Here is a 22,667-nt window from a genome sequence, read left to right as displayed (position 1 = left end):
AGATAGTGTTCGCTCTCAGGGCTTCTGCACTTTGCAGAGATGGCCACAGGGTCCTGACCTTGGTCCTGGGCTCTGGTGGCACTGGCTTTCTGTGCTGCTTGCCTGGGCTTTCCCCAAGCGGGGAAGCTGCTGGTGATCCCCGTGGATGGCAGCCACTGGCTCAGCATGCGTGAAGTGGTCCAGGAGCTCACTCTGAGAGGCCATGAAACTGCGGTCCTAGCACCGGAGCTGTCCATGGACATCAGGGAAAGACAGTATTATACTTTGAAGACCCTTCCAGTCACTTTCACCAAAGACCTTTTCCAGCAGATGATGCACAATAATTCCCAGAAGGTGTTTGACCCAGAACCTTTGTTGAAGAGATTTCTTGATATGATTAGAACCATGAAGAATACCACTGACATGTACCTTAGCTTTTGTACAGAGTTAGTCTATAGCAAGGAACTGATGAAGTCTCTGGAAGAGGACCACTATGACGCCATTTTAACTGATCCTGTTTTCCCCTGTGGAGCCGTTGTAGCACAGTATCTGTCCATCCCAATTGTTTACTTCTTGTGAGGACTTCCCTGTGCTTTAGATGTTGAAAGCACTCAGTGCCCTTACCCATCTTCCTATGTTCCTGCATTGGCCACAGAAAACACAGACCAGATGACATTCCTACAGCAGGTAAAGAGCATTCTATACCCTTTATCATAGAACATGTAGTGCCACATTATATTCACCATTTGTAGGGCTCACTTCATGACTCCTTCGTAGAGATATGAGTATAGATGTCCTGAGCCATGGGTCCGTGTAGCTTGTGAGGACAGACTTTGTGATGGATTACCCTAAACCAATCATGCCAAACATGTGACAGTGCCAAGCAGCTCTCTCAGGTTGGTATGGGATAACTATAGCCAACATAATGAGTGGGTTAATTAGAGCATCTTGCCTTTGAGAGAAAATCTGGCTACATTTTTTAATTAGTCTCCCAACTTTTGGACACCCAGGGTGTGCCCAGAAAAGATTACCTTAGAAGTTTTGTGACAGTTTCTGAATGAGGTAGAACCATGGGGTTGGCTTGAGGCAGAAGGATATGTCTGAGTGCTTTTCTTTGCAAATTCTTTTTGCCGTGATTTCTTTGTGTTCTCATTACCCCTTGTTATCTAGTCTTTCAGGGCCATAAAAATCAGGAGACCTGGCTCTGTCACTGACCAACTGTGTGGCCATGGGGAAAGGGGTCTACCTTCTTTTCAGTTTATTTTCCTCTTTAGTCCAATAAGGGAGACATAGTACATAGCCTTGGGCTTCTTAAATGAGTCTTTGAGTCCTTTGTCATGGGCTCACAAGCTCATAGCCACACCTCAGAGACCTTCTAGTCCCTCCCCTCATTTTACAAATGGTGAGAGGCAACCTGGTTTACTGCATAGAGCACTGGACTTGAAGTCAGGAAGAGCTGGATTCAAACATTTTCTCACTCTGTGATGCTGGGAAAGCCACTTACTGGACAGAGATGCCCACATCAGTTTCATCAAAAAAATCAAAAGATGAGCCTGAGTCAGTGATTTCTAAGGTCTCTTCAGTTTCTAAAGGTATAAGCCTATAGAAGAGGGGGCAACTACATATCACAGTGCACGGAGTACCATGTGATGAGAACCTTAACTAGGTTGGAGACTCTGTGATTGGAGTAAAGGCAAGAGATATGACAGATGATATGAACATAGACTCCATAAGACATGGGAAGTGACAGGAGAGGTTGAAGGAGAGGAAAGATCCAACCCAAGGTTGTGAATCCAGGTGACTTGAAGGCTGGGGTTGCCATCAACAGAAATGGAATGGTTTGGGTGAAGAGGAGTGAGAAATTGGGGGAAATACACTGATTTGTGTTTCAATCGCGAATCTCCATTCAGTTCAATAAACACTTCTGGAGAAATGATTTAAGAAAGAGGGCAGTGTGGTGTAGATGATAAAGAGGTGGCATTGGAGTCAGAAAGATACCAGTTCAAGCCATCCTCTGCCCCAAAGGATTGCAAATCAGCATTCTTTCTGTCCAAGAATGCTGAAGTGTTAGTTGCAACAGATGCGAAGAGTAGGAGACACTTGGCTCCTATGACAACATGACATTCTACTTTTTTATACGTGAGCAGGTATGATCTGATACATGCTATAGACTTGGAGAGACCTAGGAAATAGTGATGGCTGTCTCATGGATAGAGGGAAATGATTAACCAATGACCTTCTTATCATTTCAGCACCCTGATGAAAGGTTTCTTTTTTGTTATTGTTTTATAATCAATATTCCAGAGTCCTTTGGGGTGGAATTTGCTCCACCCAAATAGTTGATAATTTGTCCTTCATTCATGGCCTAAATAACTGTTCCAGGCACTGAGTCATTAAGTGACAGGCCATTATTAACTACTTCTTACCTGCCAGGCACTCTGCTGTGCTCCAGGACACACAAAAAGGGAAAAATCACCTCTGCCCTTTAGAGCTGACACTGTAATGGGATGAGACAGTGAGCAATAATAAGGCACATTCCAGACATATGCAACTGATGGAAGATAATGGGAGAGAGGAAAGATTAATAGTTGGGGAGCAGAGGAAAGCCTCCTGAAGCAGGTGAAGTGTAACAGAGATCTGAGGGATGCCAGGAAAATCAAGGTTCTAACAAGAGACCTGCCCTGGCAACAGTGATGAAGACTGTGCTCTGAGCTTTTCCATCAGGCTGAGGGGGGAGGGAGGCCACCCACTGAAGACAGCTGCACTGGGCTCCTTGACTCATGAAAACAGGTGTGGAATCCTCTTCATTCCAAAGGGGACATGCTGGTCATTATTCACGAGGGCTCATCTCTTGACTTGTTGGATAAACACTTTCCAAATAGCATTTCCTAGGAAACCCCCTTCATGGTTCTTCCATCTACTTCTGAAGGCCCATTGAGTGATGTGCCTGAACCATGTGAAGGGCCATAGTGGCTGGAGGGTCATCAGAGTGAGATGGGTGTGTGAATGTGTCTGTGGGTGTGTGTGTGTGTGTGCGTGTGCGTGAGTGTGTGAAGGGGAAAGAGGGGGGCAGAGAGTATGTGAGAAGGTGGAGCAGGGGAGGGAACAACCATCCACATAGATAGTAACACATAAACAATGTATCCTATGACATTATCACAGTATAGTATAGACAGTATAGACAACATATTATTATCACATACATATCAATTATATTTATTGTACCATGGGATAAGAGAAAGACAGCTAGATTGAGAGACAGGAGAGCTCAATTTGAATGTGCATTCTGCTTTGTCCTGGGGGCCTCAGCATCTCAGCCTGCAGAACAACTGGGAGGACTGGGGCATGACAGCCCAGGAACCAAAGAAGAAGGGGAAGGGGAGAGATTCATCTTCTCTTTTAGTGACTTATTTTCATTTTTTTGCTAATGCCAATAATGGGACAGGCCCCAAAGTTCATGTAATCAAACTTCCTCAGGTACTGTCAGGAGAAGGAGAAGTTCTCAGACGAGAGGAGGGATGGTTCTGTTCTGTCCTGTCCTATCACACCACATCTCGGTAGTTGGGCAGAGTTTGGGATGACATAATTTTAGGATGGCATTGGTCAAGTTCAAGATTTCCCCAAAAAGGCAGATGATCAGAGCCTTGACTAGGTTGGAGGCTCTGTGAGTGGAGAAAACGCAAGACATATGACAGATGATATGAACATAGACTCAAGGAGACATGGAAAGTGACTGGAAAATGAGGATAAAGAAAAGGAAAGACTCAACCCAAGGTTGTGAATCCAGGTGACTGGAAGGCTGAGGGTGCCATGAACAGAAATGGGAGGGTTTGGGTGAAGAGCAGTGGAAAGTTGGGGAAAATACTTTGATTTGTGTTTCAATTGCAATGCTAATTCAATTCAGCAAGAAATTCTGGAGTAATGATTTAAGCCAGAGACAGTGTGGCAGAGATGATAGAGGAGGTGGCCATGGAGTCAGGAAGATGAGGGTCCAAGTCTTCCTCTGACCCAGTGAATTATATATCAGGGCCTGTTCCTGACCAAGAAGGTAGAAATGTTAGTATAAGCAAACAGAAAGGGAAGGAGACTTGGGTCCGATGACCACATCATCTTCTGTTTATGATGATACTTAAGCAGGTGTTGTCTGACACACACGATAGACAATAGGAGACATGCAAGATACTGGCTGCCAGCTCATAGCCAGAGAGAAATGATTAACCAATGAACTTCTTATCATTCCATGACCCTGAGGAATGGTTTCTTTTCTTATAATTACTTTATTTATTTTTGGTTTTCATCATTCATTTCCATAAGATTTTGAGTTTTAAATGTTCTCTCCCTCCCACTTATCCCCCCAAGATGGTATACAATCTAATATAGGCTCTATACATACATTCATGTTAAGCATGTTTTCCCATTAGTCATGATGTAAAGAACAATTGGAACCAGAAGAATGAAGCAATAAAAGAAAACAAGGGAAAAGGAGAGCAAATAATATGCTTCCATCTGCATTCAGACTCCATATTTCTTCCTCTGTGTGTGGATAGTAATTTCCATCATGGGTGTCTTTTGGAGTTGTCTTAGATTCTTGAATTGTTGTGAAGAGCCAAGTCTACCAAAGTCACTCATCCCATAATGTGGCTGTTACTGTGTACAATGTTCTCCTGGTTCTGCTCACTTCACTCTACGTCACTTCATATAAGTCCTTCCAGGTTTTTTTGAAGTCTGCCTGATCATTATTTCTTATAGCATAATACTATTCCATTACATTCATATACCACAACTTGTTCAGCCATTCCCCATTTCATGGGCTTGCCCTCAATTTCCAATTCTTTGCCACCCAGACAGAGCTGCGATGAATGTTTTTGTACATACAGGTCCTTTTCCCATTTTTATGATCTCTTTGGGATACAGACCTACAAGTGGTATTACAGGGTCCAAAGGTATGCACAATTTTATAGCCCTTTGGGCATAGCTCAAATGGCCCTCCAAAATGGTTGGATCATTTCACAACTCGACCAACAATGTATTAGTGTTCCAATTTTCCCACATCTCCAACATTTGTCATTGCCCTGTTTTGTCATATTAGCCAATCTGATGGGTGTGATGTGGTACCTCAGAGTTGTTTTGATTTGCATTTCTCTAATCAATAGTGATTTAGAGCATTTTTCCATATGACTGTAGATAGCTTTAGTTTTTTCCCCTGAGAACTGCCTGTTCATATCCTTTGACCATTTGGCAATTGGGGAATGACGTGTATTCTATAAATTTGACTCAGTTCTCTATATATTTTACAAATGAAGCCTTTATCAGAAGCACTGGTTGTAAAAATTCTTTTCGATTTTTCTCCATCTTTCCTAATCTTGGATGCATTGGCTTTATTTGTGTAAAAACTTTTCAATTGAATGTAATCAAAATTATTCATTTTGCATTTCATAATGTTCTTTATCTCTCGTTTGGTCATAAAATCTTCCTTTCTCCATCGATGTGAAAGGTAAACTATTCCTGCTCTTCTAGGTTACTTATACTATCAGTCTTCATATCTAAATTGTGTACACATTTTGACCTTATCTTTGTATAAGGTGTAAAATGTTGATCTATGCCCAGCTTCTGCCATATATTTTTCCAGTTCTCCCAGCAGTTTTTGCTAAATAGTGATTTCTTATCCCAGAAGCTAGGGTTTTTGGATTTATCAAATAGTAGATTAGTAGAGTTACTGATTGTTGTGTCTTGCATACCTAACCTATTCCACTGATCCACCACTCTATTTCTTAACCAATACCAAGTAGTTTTAGTGATTGCTGCTTTATAACACAATTTAAGATCTCGCACAGCTAGGTCACCTTTCCTTGCATCCTTTTCCATAGTTCCCTTGATATTCTGGAATTTTTGTTCTCCTAGATTAATTTTATTATGGCTTTTTCTAGCTCTATAAAATAATTTTTGGTAGTTTGATTGGTATGGAACTGAATAAGTAAAGTAATTTAGATAGAATTGTCATTTTTATGATATTAGCTCGGCCTACCCATGAGCAACTGATGTTTTTCCAATTACTTAGACCTGATTTTATTTGTGTGAAAAGTGTTTTCTAATTGTGTTCATATAGTTCCTGGTTTTGTATTGGCAGGTAAACACCCAAATATTTTATAATGTCTGCAGTAATTTTTTTTTCTCTTTTGGTGAGGCATTTGGGGTTAAATGGCTTGCCCAGGGTCACACAGTCTGAGGCCAGATTTTAACTCAGGTCCTCCTGACTCCAAGGCCAGAACTTTATCCACTTGCCATGTAACTACCCCTTACACTAATTTTAAATGGAATTTCTCTTTCTATCTCTTGCTGCTGGGCTTTCTTATTAATATACAGAAATACCAATGATTTTTTGATAGATGCTGTCTGTTGTTTTAAGAAAGACTCCATTTATCCTTATGCTCTCTAGTGTTTTTAATAAGAATGGGAGTTGTCTTTCATCAAATTATTTTTCTGTATCTCTTCAGATAATCATATGATTTGTTAGTTTTCTTGTTGATATGGTCAATTATGCTGATAGTTTCCCTAATACTTAACCAGCCTTGCAATCCTGGTATAAATCCTACCTGGTCATAGTGTATTATCTTTGAGATAAGGTGTTGTAATCTCTTTGCTAATGTTTTATTTAAATTTTTTCATCTATATTCATTAGGGAAATTGGTGTATAATCTTCTTTCTCTCTTTTGGCTCTTCCTGGTTTAGGTATCAGCACTATATTTATATCATAAAAAGAATTTGGTAGGACTCCTTCTTCACCTATTTTCCCAGATAGTTTATATAGTATTGGAATTAGCTGTTCTTTAAATGATTGATAGAATTCACTTGTAAATTCATGTGATCCTGGAGATTTTTTCTTAGGGAGTTCATTGATTGCTCGTTCAAGTTCTCTTTCTGAAATGGGTTTTTTTAAGTATTTTATTTCTTCTTCCATTAATCTGGGCAATTTATATCTTTGCAAATATTCACCCACTTCACTAAGATTGCCAAATTTGTTGGTATAGAGTTGGGCAAAATAGCTCTTCATTATTGTTTTGATTTCTTCTTCATTGGTGGTGAATTCACCCTTTTCGTTTTTGATGCTGGTAATTTGGTTTCATTCTTTCTTTTTTTTAAATCAAATTAACCAAAGGTTCATCTACTTTATTGGGTGTTTTTCCCATAAAACCAGCACTTAGTTTAATTTATTAGTTTAGTAGCTTTCTTAATTTCAGGTTTATTACTCTCTCATTGGGTTTTCAGAATTTTCTAATTTGGTATTTAATTGGGAATTTTCAATTTGTTCTTTTACTAGCTTTTTTAGTTGCATGCCCAATTCATTGATCTCTTCTTGCTTTATTTTATTCCTGTAAGTATTTAGAGATATAAAATTTCCTCTAAGAATCTTTTTTGCTGTATCCCATAAGTTTTGGTATGTTGTCTCATTATTATCCTTGTCTTGTATGAAGTTACTGTTTCTATGATTTGTTGTTTGACCTATTCATTCTTTAGGATTAGATTATTTAGTTTCCAATTAATTTTTACTTTATCTTTCCATGGCCATCTATTACATGTAATTTTACTTGCATCATGATCTGAACAGGATTCATTTAATATTTCTGACTTTTTGCATTTGTGAGGCTTTTATACCCAAGTACATGGTTAATTTTTGTGTAGGTGCCATATGTGCTGCCAACAAGAAGGTACATTCCTTTCTGTACCCATTCAGTCCTCTCCAGAGGTCAACCATATTTAACTTTTCTAAGATGCTATTCATTTCCTTAATTTCTTTCTTGTTTATTTCATGGTTCGATCCATCTAAGTTTGAGAGGGGAAGGTTGAAGTCCCCTGCTACTGTAGTTTTGCTGTCTATTTCTTCCTATATCTCCCTTAACTTCTCCTTTAAGAATTTCATTGCTATACCACTTGGTGCATATATGTTTAATAATTATATGACTTCAATATTGATGGTACTTTTTACCAAGATGTAGTTTCCTTCCTATCTCTTTGAATTAGATCTATTTTTGCTTTTCCTTAGCCTGAGATCAGAATTACTACCACTTTCTTTTTTTTACTTCAGCTGTTCCAGCCTTTTACCTTTACTCTGTGTGTATTCATGTAGAGCAGCTGGGAGGGCTGAGGCATGTCATCTGGGGAAGGAAGAAACGAGGGGAAGGGAAGAGATTCATCTTCTCTTTTACTGACTTATTTTCACTTCTTTTCACTAAAGCCAATAACGGGATTGGACCAAAAATCTCATGCGATCAATCAATCTTCCTTAAGTTCTGTTAGGAGAGTGAGAAGGTCTCAGACTAGGGGAGGGATGGCTCTGCTCTGTCCTGCCCTATCAGACCACATCTGGGTAGTTGGATGGGTGTTGGATGCCATAGTTTTAGGAGGACATTGGTAAATAACCTGCAGATCTTCCCAAAAATGTAGGTAATGAGAGCCTTGACTTAGTTGGAGTTTCTGTGAGTGGAGAAAAAGCAAGAGATATGGCAGATGAGATGAATATAGACTCAATGAGACATGGGAAGCAACAGACCACTGGGGTTGAAGGAAAGGAAATACCCACCCCAAGGATGGGAACTCAGGTGCCTGGAAGGCTGGGGGTGCCATGAACAGAAATGGGAGGTGTGGGTAAAGAGGAGTGGTAAGTTGGGGAAAATACACTGTTTCAACTACAATGCTGATTCAATTTAGCAAACACATCTGGAGTGATATTTTAAGACAGAGAGGCTGTGTTGCAGACATAAATAAAGGGGTGTCCATAGAGTGAGAAGATAAGGGCCAAGTCTTCCTCAGACCCAGTGAGTTGTAAATCAGGGCCTGTTTCTGACCAAGAAGGCAGAAATGTTAGTATGAGGAGACAGTAAGGGGAGGAGACAGTGGGGTGCTATGACCACATCATCTTCTCTTTATGATACATAAGCAAGTATGATCTGACCGACACTGTAGACTTAGGAGAGCAGGTTACAGAGACTTCTGAGGAAGGAGAGGGGATCCCTTCCCTTAGGACCTTACAACTGAACATTGGATGGCTCAAGATGCCTTGGGGTCTTCCAAGAATGAAATTCAGACAGAAAGCCAAAGAGGAAGTGAGAGGGAAAGAAGGAGAATCAGAGCAGTGCAGAAAATAGGAGAAATTCAAGGAAGAAGGAGGGGACACCAGTGTCCAGTGTGGCAGAGAAGTCAGGTCAGATGGGAACAGAAAGCACCTCATAAGGGAGTAAGTAAGAAGTCAGCAGGGAGCAAATTCCATCTGGTGCAGACCACTCATTAATGGACAATGGGCAGATAAGGGAGGAGAAAAAAGTTAGCAATGAGAGTGGGCAGTCAAATGCCTAGGCATGTCCTTTCCATTCTCTTGGCCTCCGTTTTCTCTTCTGTAAAATGGGGGGATTGGAGGGGATGACTTCAAAATGCCCTTCTACCTTCAAATGTGGGACGCTGCAATCATGACATACACATGTTGTCACGATGGTTTTGCTCTGAGTGTGTTGTTGATCCAGAAGAAGAGAGATCAATGGAGAGTGAGAGACTGCAATTTCTTTTAATGATTAATCTAAGGAAGTTCATCATGTAAGTGGAGAATCAAAAGTTCAGTCTCTCTTCCACTTACCTTTACCTTCATTAAATTTATGGCTTCCATGACTAGGCAAAGATAAGGCACAGACTTATTAAGATGGACCAGAGCAGGCTTCCCAGAAAGTGCTCACTCTCAGGGCTTCTGCACTTTCCAGAGATGGCCACAGGGTTCCAACCTTGGTCCTGGGCTCTGGTGGCACTGGCTTTCAGTGCTGCTTGCCTGGGCTTTGTCAAAGGGGGGAGGTTGCTGGTGATCCCTGTGGATGGCAGCCACTGGCTCAGCATGCGTGAAGTAGTCCAGGAGCTCACTCTGAGAGGCCATGAAAGTGTCGTCCTGGCACCGGAGCTGTCCTTGTACATCAGGGAAGGACAGTACTATACTTTGAGGACCTTTCCAGTCAATTTCAGCGAAGATCTTTTCCAGGAGAATATGCACAATACTACCAAGAAGATGTTTGACCCAGAACCTTTCTTGAAGAGATTTCTTGATATGATTACACTTATGAAAAGTACCGCTGACATGTACCTTAGCTTTTGTAAGGATTTAGTCTATAACAAGGAACTGATGAAGTCCCTGGGAGACGTCCACTATGATGCTGTCTTAACTGATCCTTTTGTGCCCTGTGGAGCCCTGCTGGCGCAGTATCTGTCCATTCCAGCTGTTTATTTCTTGCGAGGAGTCCCCTGCGGTTTAGATGCTGAGAGCACTCAGTGCCCTAACCCATCTTCCTATGTCCCCACAATGGGCACAGGAAATGCAGACCGAATGACATTCCTACAGCGAGTAAAGAACATTGTGTACTCTTTGACATATAAAGTGCTGTGCCATATTGTATATTCACCTTTTGCAAGGCTGGCTTCAGAACTCCTTAAGAGAGACACGAGTGTGGTGGATGTCCTGAGCCACGGATCTGTGTGGCTTATGAGGACAGACTTTGTGATGGATTACCCTAAACCAATCATGCCAAACATGATCTTCATTGGGGGCATCAACTGTGAAAGCACCCAGCAGCTCTCTCAGGTTGGTATGTGGTACATTAACAATTTTGCAGGTGTCACCTAGTGGGCTAAATCGAGTATCTTCTTTTTAAGAGAAAACAATACTGCATACTTAATGAGTCCTCAAAGGTAAGATGATCCAGGGTGGTCCCAGAAAATCATTACAACCTCTATAGACACAAATTAGAAGTCATGCTTGAGATGGGAATAGTTTACCTCCAAACGGCTTCTTGCAGTGATTTCTTTCTTTTTTCATTGATTTTACTACCCAAGTCTTTTGTGTGATATGAAATCAGGAGAGCCGAGTCTAGTCTGGGATCTGCTACTGTCTAGCTGTGTGAATTTAGGCAAGTGAGTTTACTTTGCCAAGTCAGACCCTTCTCCCTGCACAAGTGATCCCTTTCCATCCTGTCTCCTGCAGCTGCTCTCTGGCTGTTGGCTATTTCACTACTGCCTACAAATACGCCCATCACTTGCTCTTCTTCAAAATATCCTCATTGGATCTCTCTATCCTTGTGGACAATTATCCTACATTTCTCGGGTTTCTAGTGGGCTAAACTCCTTCAGAAGGTCATCCACAACATGTGTCTGCACTTCCTTTCCACTCCCTCTTTTCTTAGCAATGCAGTCTGTTTTTTCACTGCACCTTTCAACCCACACCACCCTCCCCAAAGTTACCGATGAACTCATAATGCCCAAATGCTTTGGCCTTTTCTCAATCCTCATCCTTCTTCAACCTATGCAGTCTTGGACTTCATCAGTCACCTTCTCCTCCTTCCTGCTCTCTCTAGGTTTTTGTCACCCCTGCCTTCCTGGTTCTCCTCTGTACCTGAATGCTCCTTCTCAGTCTCCTTTCCTGGGTCATTGTCCACATCATACTCACTTACCATGAGTGTCCCTTGAGACTGTCTGGAACTCTTTTCTCCTCTTTCACTTCATGATCTCATCATTTCCCAAGGTTCCAAATATTATCACTATGCTGGTGATTCTCATATTATCCAGCCTTAACCTCTCTTCTGACCTCTAGTCTCACATCCCTAACTGCCTGTTGGGCATATCAAACTGGATGTCTTACACATGTCCTAAATGCAACATGTCCCAAACTGAATGCCCCGTCTGTCCCTCCAAAGTATTCTCTCCTCCTAACTTTCCTGTTACACTCAAGGGCACTACCATCCCTCCCAGTCCCCAGGCTCCAAACTAAGGTGTTATCTTTGCTCACTCTCTTTCCATCCCACACAATTATTCAATATGGCTTATGACAAGAAATGTTAATTTTGTCTTTGTAATGTTCCTCCTCCTATATCACCTTAGTAGTATCTCTCCTCTTCTTCACTCCTCTCACATTGCCACCATCCTGGGGCAGGGCCTCCTCACCTGTCCTCACCCCTGGACTATTGCCATAGCCTAATGGTTGGACTCCTTACCACAAGTGTCTACCCATTCCAATCCATCCTTTTCTCAGTTGTCAAGCTAATCTCACTTAAGGACAGGTGGGACCATATCAACACCAACACATCCACCACCACCCCCTCATACTGTAATGTGCAGTGGCTCCCTATTCCAGGATCAAATAGAAATCTTCTGGTCTTCAAAATCCTTTCTCACCTGTTTCCTCCCCTCACCCTTCCAGCCTTCTTACATCTTACACCCTTCTCCCATGCCCTCTTCAACCCAGAGACACCAGCCTGTCTTCTTCATCCAACAAGGTGCCCTGTCTCTTGCCTTCCTCTTCACTGACTCGCCCCATGCCCAGAGTGCCCTCCCTCCCTCAGCTTTGCCTCATGGATTCTGTGATTTCTTTCAGGTCTTAGCTAAACTAAATCCCACCTTATGCAGAAATTCTTTTCCAATACTCCTGAATTCTACTCCCTTCCATCTGCTGATTATTTCCAATGTATCCTGTCTCATTTCTGCGTAGTTCGTTACGTATGTCTACCCCATTATATTGCAAGCTTAATGAGGGCAAGGACTGTCTTTTGGCCCTCTTTGTATATCCAGCATTTAGCACAGTTGAAAAGATTTTCCTAATCCCAGGAAGTACATTTTTAACCAGATCTGAGCTACATGGAGCAGAATCAGTCACACCGATCCAGCTCCTCTGGGCACAGGCTGCAAGGCTCAGAGGAGTCTGCAGCCAGGGATGGAGCCCATTGGGTATAACCAAGAGCACAGCTTGGGTGTGAGTCATCACTCTGACACTAAGTCACCCCCACACTAGTGCCTCCATTTCTTCTTCTGTGAAATAAGGCCGTATGACTCAAAGACCTCCCATTAAGCGTCACCCATCTCTGAAGGCCTATGACCTTAAGTCACATGGACAGTTGGTCAGTTGCTCTCTGGGTTTATCCAAGCTTACACTTGGGAAGAGAGTGTCATTTTTATTTTAAAATTAAGGACCCCAATCTCCTTTGTGTGCTTAGAGGGTAGGATCTGGTTTTGGTTTTATGTAACAACATCCACTCAACCTGTTAGTGCAGGTCCTTCCCTTGGTGCTGCCTTCACATCCACCATTCTCAATTCTCCATCACGCTGGCATACTTCTTCACCAGGTGAGGTGAGAGAACAACTATGACAATAATAAAAGCTCACACCCCAAAGCCCTTTATACACACTGTCTCCTTGGCTCCTCACAACACCAAGTGAGGTGGGTGTGATAATTATCTCCATTTGCACAAGAGGGAACAGGCTGAGATAGGTGAAAAGATCTGCCCAACCTAGTAATTGTCCCACCTTGTGCTCCTGACCCAGGTCCAGCCCTCCAGTCCAGGTGTACCACACCCAGCCACTGGTTGGATGAGACTAGGGATAGCAGAATCCATCTCATGGCCAGAGGAAAATAATTAGCCAATAAACTTCTTATCATTCCATGACCCTGAGGAAAGGTTTCTTTTTTCATAGTCAGTACTCTAGATTTCTTAGGGAACTCCACCTAAAAACTTGGCAATTCCTCCTTCACTCGTACCTTCAGAGAACTGTTTGGGTACTGAGGCCTTAAGTAACAGGCCATTGTCAACTGGTTCCTACATGCCAGGCATTGTGCTAGGCTCTGGTACACACAGTGAGGCAAAAATGACCCCTGACCTTTGGAACAGACACTCTGATGGCAGAAGAGAATATGCAAATAATGAGACAAATTCAAGATGTATGTAGTTGATGGAAGGTACTGGGAAAGAGGAAAAATTTGTAGCTGGAAAGCAGAGAAAAGCCCCCTGAAGCAAGCGAAGTGTGAACTGACACCTGAGAGATATCAGGAAAACCTAGGTTCTAACAGGGAGACCCATTCTGACAACAGTGATGAAGTCTGTGCCCTGAGCTATTCCATCAGGTTGAGGGGGAGGGAGGCCATCCACTGAAGACAGCTGCATTGGGCTTCTTGACTCATGAAAGCAGGTGTAGAATCCTCTTCATTCAGAAGGGCATACGGTGGTCATTATTCCAAAAAAGTTCTGAGGAAGTAGAGGGGATCCCCTTCGTTAGCACCTTACAACTGAATATCAGATGGCTCAAGAGGCCTTGGGGTCTTCCACGAATGAGACTCAGACAGAAAGCCAAAGAGGAAGCTAGAGAGAAAGGAGGGGAATCAGAGCAGTGCAGAAATTGGGAGACAGAAATTCAAGGAAGAAGGAGGGGACACCAGTGTCCAGTGCAGCAGAGAAGTCTAGTCAGATGGGAACAGAAACAACATCATAAGGGAATAAATAAGAAGTCAGCAGGGAGGAAATTCAATCTGGTGCAGACCATTCATTAATGGAAAATGGGCAGATAAGGGAGGAGAAGACAGTTAGCAATGAGAGAGGGCAGCCAAGTTCTTGGGCAAGTTCCTTCTCTTTTCTTGGCCTCAGTTTTCTTTTCTGTAAAAAGGGGGGATTGGAGGAGATGACTTCAAAATCTCCTTCCACCCTGAGATTTTGGAGGCTGTAACCATAACAGACAAAAGTTGTCAACATGGTTTTGCTCTGAGTATAAGTTTTTGGTCTACAGGACGAGAGATCAATGTAGAGGGAAAGGGAGATATTGAAATTTCTTTTAATGATTAACCTAAGGAAGTTAATCACATATGTGAATAATCAAAAGTTCAGTCTCTCTTCAAATTACCTTTACTTTATTAAATTTATTGGTTCCATGATTAGGCAAAGATAAGACACAGAGTTATCAAGACAGGGAACAGAGCAGGCTTCACAGATTCTGGTCACTCTCAGGGCTTCTGGAGTTTTCAGAGATAGCCACAGGGTTCCGACCTTGGTCCTGGGCTATGGTGGCACTGGCTTTCTGTGCTGCTTGCCTGGGCTTTGCCAAAGCGGGGAAGCTGCTGGTGATCCCCGTGGATGGCAGCCACTGGCTCAGCATGCGTGAAGTGGTCCAGCAGCTCACTCTGAGAGGCCATGAAACTGTGTTCCTAGCACCAGAGCTGTCCATGCACATCAGGGAAGGACAGTACTATACTTTGAGGACCCTTCCAGTCACTTTCACCAAAGACCTTTTCCAGCAGATGATGCACAATAATTCCCAGAAGGTGTTTGACCCAGAACCTTTGTTGAAGAGATTTCTTGATATGATTACAATCTTGAAGAATACCACTGACATGTACCTTAGCTTTTGTACAGACTTAGTCTATAACAAGGAACTGATGAAGTCCCTGGAAGAGGCCCACTATGATGCCATTTTAACTGATCCTGTTTTCCCCTGTGGAGCCATTGTAGCACAGTATCTGTCCATTCCCAACTGTTTACTTCTTGTGAGGACTCCCCTGTGGTTTAGATGCTGAAAGCACTCAGTGCCCTTACCCATCTTCCTATGTCCCTGGATTGGGCACAGAAAACACAGACCAGATGACATTCCTACAGCGGGTAAAGAACATTCTATACCCTTTGTCCCAGAACATGTTGTGCCATATGTTATATTCACCATTTGAAAGACTGACTTCACAACTTCTTCATAGAGACATGAGTATAGTAGATGTCCTGAGCCATGGGTCTGTGTGGCTTGTGAGGACAGACTTTGTGATGGATTACCCTAACCCGATCATGCCAAATGTGGTCTTCATTGGGGGCATCAACTGTGCCACTGCAAAGCAACTCTCTCAGGTTGGTATGTGATACTTTATCCTGCGTTGTAGGTGCTACCCAGTGGGTTAATTAGAGCATCTTGTTTCTAAGAGAAAATCTGGCTACATTTTATTTAGTACCCAAACTTTTGGTGACCCAGGGTGTGGTGAGAAGAACATTGCTTTAGAAGTTTTTGGACATTTTCTGAATTAGGCAGAACTGCAGAGTTGGCTTGAGGTAGAGGGATATATCTGGGTGCTTTTGTTTGCAAAGGCTTTTTGCCATGCTTTTTTGTGCTCACTTTGCGTCTGGTTCTCCAGTCTTACAGGTCCTTAGGAATCTAGAGACCTGATTCTCACCAACTGTGTAGCTATGGGGAAAGGGGTCTGATGTCTTTGCAGTTTATTTTCCTATTTAGTCAAATAAGGGAGATGTATACACAAACTTAAGCTTCTTGATTAGTCTCTAGTATTTGGTCAGAGGCTTATAGATTAAATGGACCTCAGAGACCAGGTAGTTCCTAGCTTCATTTTACAAAAGATGAGAGGCAACTAGGTTTGGTGTGTAGAACACTGAGCTTGAAGTCAGGAAGACTTACATTCAAACATTGTCTCACTCTGCGATGCTTAGAAAGCCACTTACTGGATAAAGATGCCTACTCTCTGGGCATCGGTTTCATCAAAAAATCAAAAAATGATCCTGGACTCAGTGACTTCTAAGGTCTCTTCATTTTCTAAGTCTATGAGCCTATACAACTGAGGACAGCTAGATAGCACACAGGATAGAATTCCCGGTTATGAAGGCCTTGACAAGGTTGGAAGTTCTGTGAGTGCAGAAAAACACGAGATATGACAGATGATATGAACATTGACTCAATAAGACAGGAGAAATGACTGGAGATGGGGGTTAAAGGAGAGTAAAGACCCAAGTAAAGGTTGTGGATCCAGGTGACTGGAAGGCCATCACCAGAAATGGAAGAGTTTGGGTGATATGGGAAGTTGGGGAAAAGTTGACTGATTTTTGTTTCATTTTTAATGCCGATTCAATTCAGCAAGAAATTCTGGAGTAATGATTTAAGCCAGAGAGGCAGTGTTAGAGAGATGATAGAGGGGTGGCCATGGAGTGAGAAAGAGGAGATTCAAGTGTTCCTCTGACCCAATGAATTATACAACATGGCCTTTTTCTGCCCAAGAAGGCAGAAATTATTAATATGAGTAAACAGGAGGGGTCAGAGACTCTGGGGTCCTATGACCACATCATCTTCTCTTTATGATAGGTAAGCAGTTATGATCTGAAACACACCTTAGACTTTGGAAGACCTGGGAGTTAGTGGCAGCCCTCTCATGGCTGGAGGCAAATGATTAACCAATGAATTTCTTCTCATTCCATGACCCTGAGGAAAGGTTTCTGTTTTTTGTAATCAGTACTCCAGATTGCTTTGCAGTGGGAACTCCTTCCACCTAAATATTTGGAAATTCCTCCCTCACTCTTAGCCTTAGGTGACTGTTTCAGGAACTGATATATTAAGTGAAAGGCCATTATGAACTTCATCCCAGGCACCATGCTGGGCTCTGGCATACACAGCAAGGCAAAAATGACCCCTACCCTTTAGAAGGAGACACTCTAATGGGAAAAGGCAGTGTGGAAATAATGAGATACATTCAAGATATATGTAGTTGATGGAAGGTAATGGGAGAGAGAAAGAGGAGGAAGAGAGAAGAAGCTGAAAGCCTCCTGAAGCAGGCAAGTGAGAACAGAGACCTGAGGGATGCCAGGAAAACCAAGGTTCTAACAGAGAGACCTGCCCTGGCAACAGTGATGAAGCCTGTGCTCTGAGCTATTCCATTAGGCTGAGGGGGGAGAGAGGCTATCCACTGAAGATAGCTGCACTGGGCTCCTTCACCCATGAAAATTGATGAGGAATCCTCCTCATTCAGAAAGGGAAATGGTAGTCATTCTTCCCAAGGGCTCATCTTATGGACTTGTTGAACAAACACTTTCCAAATAGCATTTCCTAGCAAACTCCCTTCATCGCTCTTCCTTCTACTTCTGGAGTCCCACTGAGTGATGTGCCTGGACTTCAGAAAGGCCACAGAGACCAGAGGGTCATCAGAGTGGAGATCTATGTGTGTCAGTGTGTGTGTGGACAGAGGAGAAGAGAGAGAGAGAGAAGAGAGAGAGAGAGAGAGAGAGAGAGAGAGAGAGAGAGAATGTGATACAGTGCGGCAGCAGTGTGAACAGCCATCCAGTAAATAGTAACACATAAACAATGTATTCTATGACATATTATTACAGTATAGACAATTTATTATTATCACATATATATCAATTTATTGCAACATGAAATAAGAGAAGGAGAGTGCGGTTTGCTACATTTTTGGCTAAACATTTTCTCTCTGTGTGATGCTGGGAAAGCCACTTACTGGACAGAAATGCCCACTTTATAGGCATTAGATTCATCATCTGAAAAATGAGTCTGGATTCAGTGATTTCTAAGGCCTGTTCAATTTCTAAATCTGTGAGCCTATAGAATTAAGGACAGCTGGACAGCACAATGGATACAGTGCCAGGTGATGAAGGCCTTGACTAGAATGGAGGCTCTGTGATTGGAGAAAAATCAAGAGATAAAATGCAAGATATGTACATATACTCAAAAAGACATGGGAAGTGACTGGGATACTAGGGTTGAAGGAGGGGAAATACCCAATCCAAGGTTGTAAATCCTGGTGACTGGAAGGCTGGGGTATCAATCACCAGAAATGGAAGGGTTTGGGTGAAGAGGACTGGGAAGTTGGGGAAAATTGACTGATTTGTGTTTCAATTGCAATGCCTGTTCAATTCAGCAAACACTTCTGGAGTAATGATTTAAGACAGAGAGGCAGTGTGGCAGAGGTGCTAGAGGGGTGGCAATGGAGTCAGGAAGATGAGGGTTCAAGGGTTCCTGTGACCCAATGAATTACAGATCAGGGCCTGTTTCTGACAGAAAGGCCAAAATGTAATTGTGAGGAGACAGGAAGGGTAGGAGACACTGGGGTCCTATGACCACATCATCTTCTCTTTATGATACATAAGCAGGTATGATCTGACCCACACTGTAGACTTAGGAGAGCAGGTTACACAGACTTCTGAGGAATGAGAGGGGATCCCTTCCCTTAGGACCTTACAACTGAACATTGGATGGCTCAAGAGGTCTTGGGGTATTCCAAGAATGAAATTCAAACAGAAAGCCAAAGAGGAAGTGAGAGGGAAAGAAGGAGAATCAGAGCAGTGCAGAAAATAGGAGAAATTCAAGGAAGAAGGAGGGGACACCAGTGTCCAGTGTGGCAGAGAAGTCAGGTCAGATGGGAACAGAAAGCACCTCATAAGGGAGTAAGTAAGAAGTCAGCAGGGAGCAAATTCCATCTGGTGCAGACCGCTCATTAATGGACAATAGGCAGATAAGGGAAGAGAAGAAAGCTAGCAATGAGATAGGGAAGCCAACTTCCTGGGCATGTCCTTTCCATTCTCTTGACCTCAGTTTTCTCTTCTGTAAAATGAGGGGATTGGAGGGAATGACTTCAAAATGTCCTTCTACCTTCAAATGTGGGACACTGCAATCATGACATACACATGTTGTCACGATGGTTTTGCTCTGAGTATGTTGTTGATCCAGAGGAAGAGAAATCGATGGAGAGGTAAAGACAGCAATTTCTTTTAATGATTAATCTAAGGAAGTTAATCATATAAGTGAAGAATCAAAAGTTCAGTCTCTCTTCCAATTGCCTTTTCCTTCATTAAATTTATTGCTTCCATGACTAGGCAAAGATAAGACACAGAGTTATCAAGACAGAGAACAGAGCAGGCTTCCCAGAAAGTGCTCACTCTCAGGGCTTTTGGAATTTGCAGAGATGGCCACAGGGTTCCAACCTTGGTCCTGGGTTCTGGTGGCACTGGCTTTCAGTGCTGCTTGCCTGGGCTTTGTCAAAGGGGGAAAGCTGCTGGTGATTCCCATGGATGGCAGCCACTGGCTCAGCATGCGTGAAGTGGTCCAGCAGCTCACTCTGAGAGGCCATGAAAGTGTTGTCCTGGCACCAGAGCTGTCCATGCACATCAGGGAAGGACAGTACTATACTTTGAGGACCTTTCCAGTCACTTTCAGCAAAGATCTTTTCCAGGAGATGATGTACAATAATTCCCAGAAGGTCTTTGACCCAGAACCTTTCTTGAAGAGATTTCTTGATATGATTACAATCTTGAAGAATGCCACTGACATGTACTTAGCTTTTGTACAGACTTAGTCTATAACAAGGAACTGATGAAGTCCCTGGGAGACGTCCACTATGATGCTGTTTTAACTGATCCTGTTATTCCCTGTGGAGCCCTGGTGGCGCAGTATCTGTCCATTCCAGCTGTTTATTTCTTGCGAGGAGTCCCCTGCGGTTTAGATGCTGAAAGCACTCAGTGCCCTGACCCATCTTCCTATGTCCCCAGATTGGCCACAGAAAACACGGACCGGATGACATTCCTACAGCGAGTAAAGAACATTGTGTACTCTTTGCCACATAACAGTGTGCCATATTCTATATTCACCTTTTACAAGGCTGGCTTCAGAACTCCTTAAGAGAGACACGAGTGTGGTGAATGTCCTGAGCCACGGATCTGTGTGGCTTATGAGGACAGACTTTGTGATGGATTACCCTAAACCAATCATGCCAAACATGATCTTCATTGGGGGCATCAACTGTGCCAGTGCCCAGCAGCTCTCTCAGGTTGGTATGTGGTACATTAACAATTTTGCAGGTGTCACTAGGCTAAATCAAGTATCTTCTTTTTAAAAGAAAACAATACTGCATACTTAATGAGTCCTCAAAGGTAAGATGATCCAGGGTGGTCCCAGAAAATCATTACAACCTCTATAGACACAAATTAGAAGTCATGCTTGAGATGGGAATAGTTTACCTCCAAACGGCTTCTTGCAGTGATTTCTTTCTTTTTTCATTGATTTTACTACCCAAGTCTTTTGTGTGATATGAAATCAGGAGAGCCGAGTCTAGTCTGGGATCTGCTACTGTCTAGCTGTGTGAATTTAGGCAAGTGAGTTTACTTTGCCAAGTCAGACCCTTCTCCCTGCACAAGTGATCCCTTTCCATCCTGTCTCCTGCAGCTGCTCTCTGGCTGTTAGCTATTTCACTACTGCCTACAAATACGCCCATCATTGCTCTTCTTCAAAATATCCTCATTGGATCTGTCTATCCTTGTGGACAATTATCCTACATTTCTTGGGGTTTTAAGGGGCTAAACTCCTTCAGAAGGTCATCCACAACATGTGTCTGCACTTCCTTTCCACTCCCTCTTTTCTTAGCAATGCAGTCTGTTTTTTCACTGCACCTTTCAACCCACACCACCCTCCCCAAAGTTACCAATGAACTCATAATGCCCAAATCCTTTGGCCTTTTCTCAATCCTCATCCTTCTTCAACTCTATGCAGTCTTTGATTTCATCAGTCACCTTCTCCTCCTTCCTGCTCTCTCTAGGTTTTTGTCACCCCTGCCTTCCTGGTTCTCCTCTGTACCTGAATGCTCCTTCTCAGTCTCCTTTCCTGGGTCATTGTCCACATCATACTCACTTACCATGAGTGTCCCTTGAGACTGTCTGGAACTCTTTTCTCCTCTTTCACTTCATGATCTCATCATTTCCCAAGGTTCCAAATATTATCACTATGCTGGTGATTCTCATATTATCCAGCCTTAACCTCTCTTCTGACCTCTAGTCTCACATCCCTAACTGCCTGTTGGGCATATCAAACTGGATGTCTTACACATGTCCTAAATGCAACATGTCCCAAACTGAATGCCCCGTCTGTCCCTCCAAAGTATTCTCTCCTCCTAACTTTCCTGTTACACTCAAGGGCACTACCATCCCTCCCAGTCCCCAGGCTCCAAACTAAGGTGTTATCTTTGCTCACTCTCTTTCCATCCCACACAATTATTCAATATGGCTTATGACAAGAAATGTTAATTTTGTCTTTGTAATGTTCCTCCTCCTATATCACCTTAGTAGTATCTCTCCTCTTCTTCACTCCTCTCACATTGCCACCATCCTGGGGCAGGGCCTCCTCACCTGTCCTCACCCTGGACTATTGCCATAGCCTAATGGTTGGACTCCTTACCACAAGTGTCTACCCATTCCAATCCATCCTTTTCTCAGTTGTCAAGCTAATCTCACTTAAGGACAGGTGGGACCATATCAACACCAACACATCCACCACCACCCCCTCATACTGTAATGTGCAGTGGCTCCCTATTCCAGGATCAAATAGAAATCTTCTGGTCTTCAAAATCCTTTCTCACCTGTTTCCTCCCTCACCCTTCCAGCCTTCTTACATCTTACACCCTTCTCCCATGCCCTCTTCAACCCAGAGACACCAGCCTGTCTTCTTCATCCAACAAGGTGCCCTGTCTCTTGCCTTCCTCTTCACTGACTCGCCCCATGCCCGGAGTGCCCTCCCTCCCTCAGCTTTGCCTCATGGATTCTGTGATTTCTTTCAGGTCTTAGCTAAACTAAATCCCACCTTATGCAGAAATTCTTTTCCAATACTCCTGAATTCTACTCCCTTCCATCTGCTGATTATTTCCAATGTATCCTGTCTCATTTCTGCGTAGTTCGTTACGTATGTCTACCCCATTATATTGCAAGCTTAATGAGGGCAAGGACTGTCTTTTGGCCCTCTTTGTATATCCAGCATTTAGCACAGTTGAAAAGATTTTCCTAATCCCAGGAAGTACATTTTTAACCAGATCTGAGCTACATGGAGCAGAATCAGTCACACCGATCCAGCTCCTCTGGGCACAGGCCGCAAGGCTCAGAGGAGTCTGCAGCCAGGGATGGAGCCCATTGGGTATAACCAAGAGCACAGCTTGGGTGTGAGTCATCACTCTGACACTAAGTCACCCCCACACTAGTGCCTCCATTTCTTCTTCTGTGAAATAAGGCCGTATGACTCAAAGACCTCCCATTAAGCGTCACCCATCTCTGAAGGCCTATGACCTTAAGTCACATGGACAGTTGGTC

At 43.0% G+C, this 22,667-nt stretch overlaps 1 protein-coding gene across 5 annotated transcripts in view; it reads left to right on the top strand.

The window, feature by feature from the left end:
• Nucleotides 1-22,667, top strand: part of LOC110198831 (UDP-glucuronosyltransferase 1A1-like) — a 148,026-nt gene that overhangs the window by 102,676 nt on the left and 22,683 nt on the right. The window contains exon 1 of one of the 5 annotated variants that reach the window (XM_020973345.2): nt 19,446-20,365. The exons of the other annotated variants lie outside the window; for them this stretch is intronic. Coding sequence (XP_020829004.1) covers nt 20,267-20,365 — 99 coding nt within the window. The 5' untranslated portion in view covers nt 19,446-20,266. Of the gene's footprint in view, nt 1-19,445; nt 20,366-22,667 lie in introns of those variants that run through there. 5 annotated transcript variants of the gene reach the window in all.

Source organism: Phascolarctos cinereus, unplaced genomic scaffold (genome assembly GCF_003287225.1).
Source record: "Phascolarctos cinereus isolate Bilbo 61053 unplaced genomic scaffold, phaCin_HiC Scaffold_5;HRSCAF=322, whole genome shotgun sequence".
Classification (NCBI taxonomy): Eukaryota; Metazoa; Chordata; class Mammalia; order Diprotodontia; family Phascolarctidae; genus Phascolarctos; species Phascolarctos cinereus.
The sequence above is the reverse complement of the archived record's forward strand: the minus strand, read 5'-3'. Positions and strand labels throughout refer to the sequence as shown.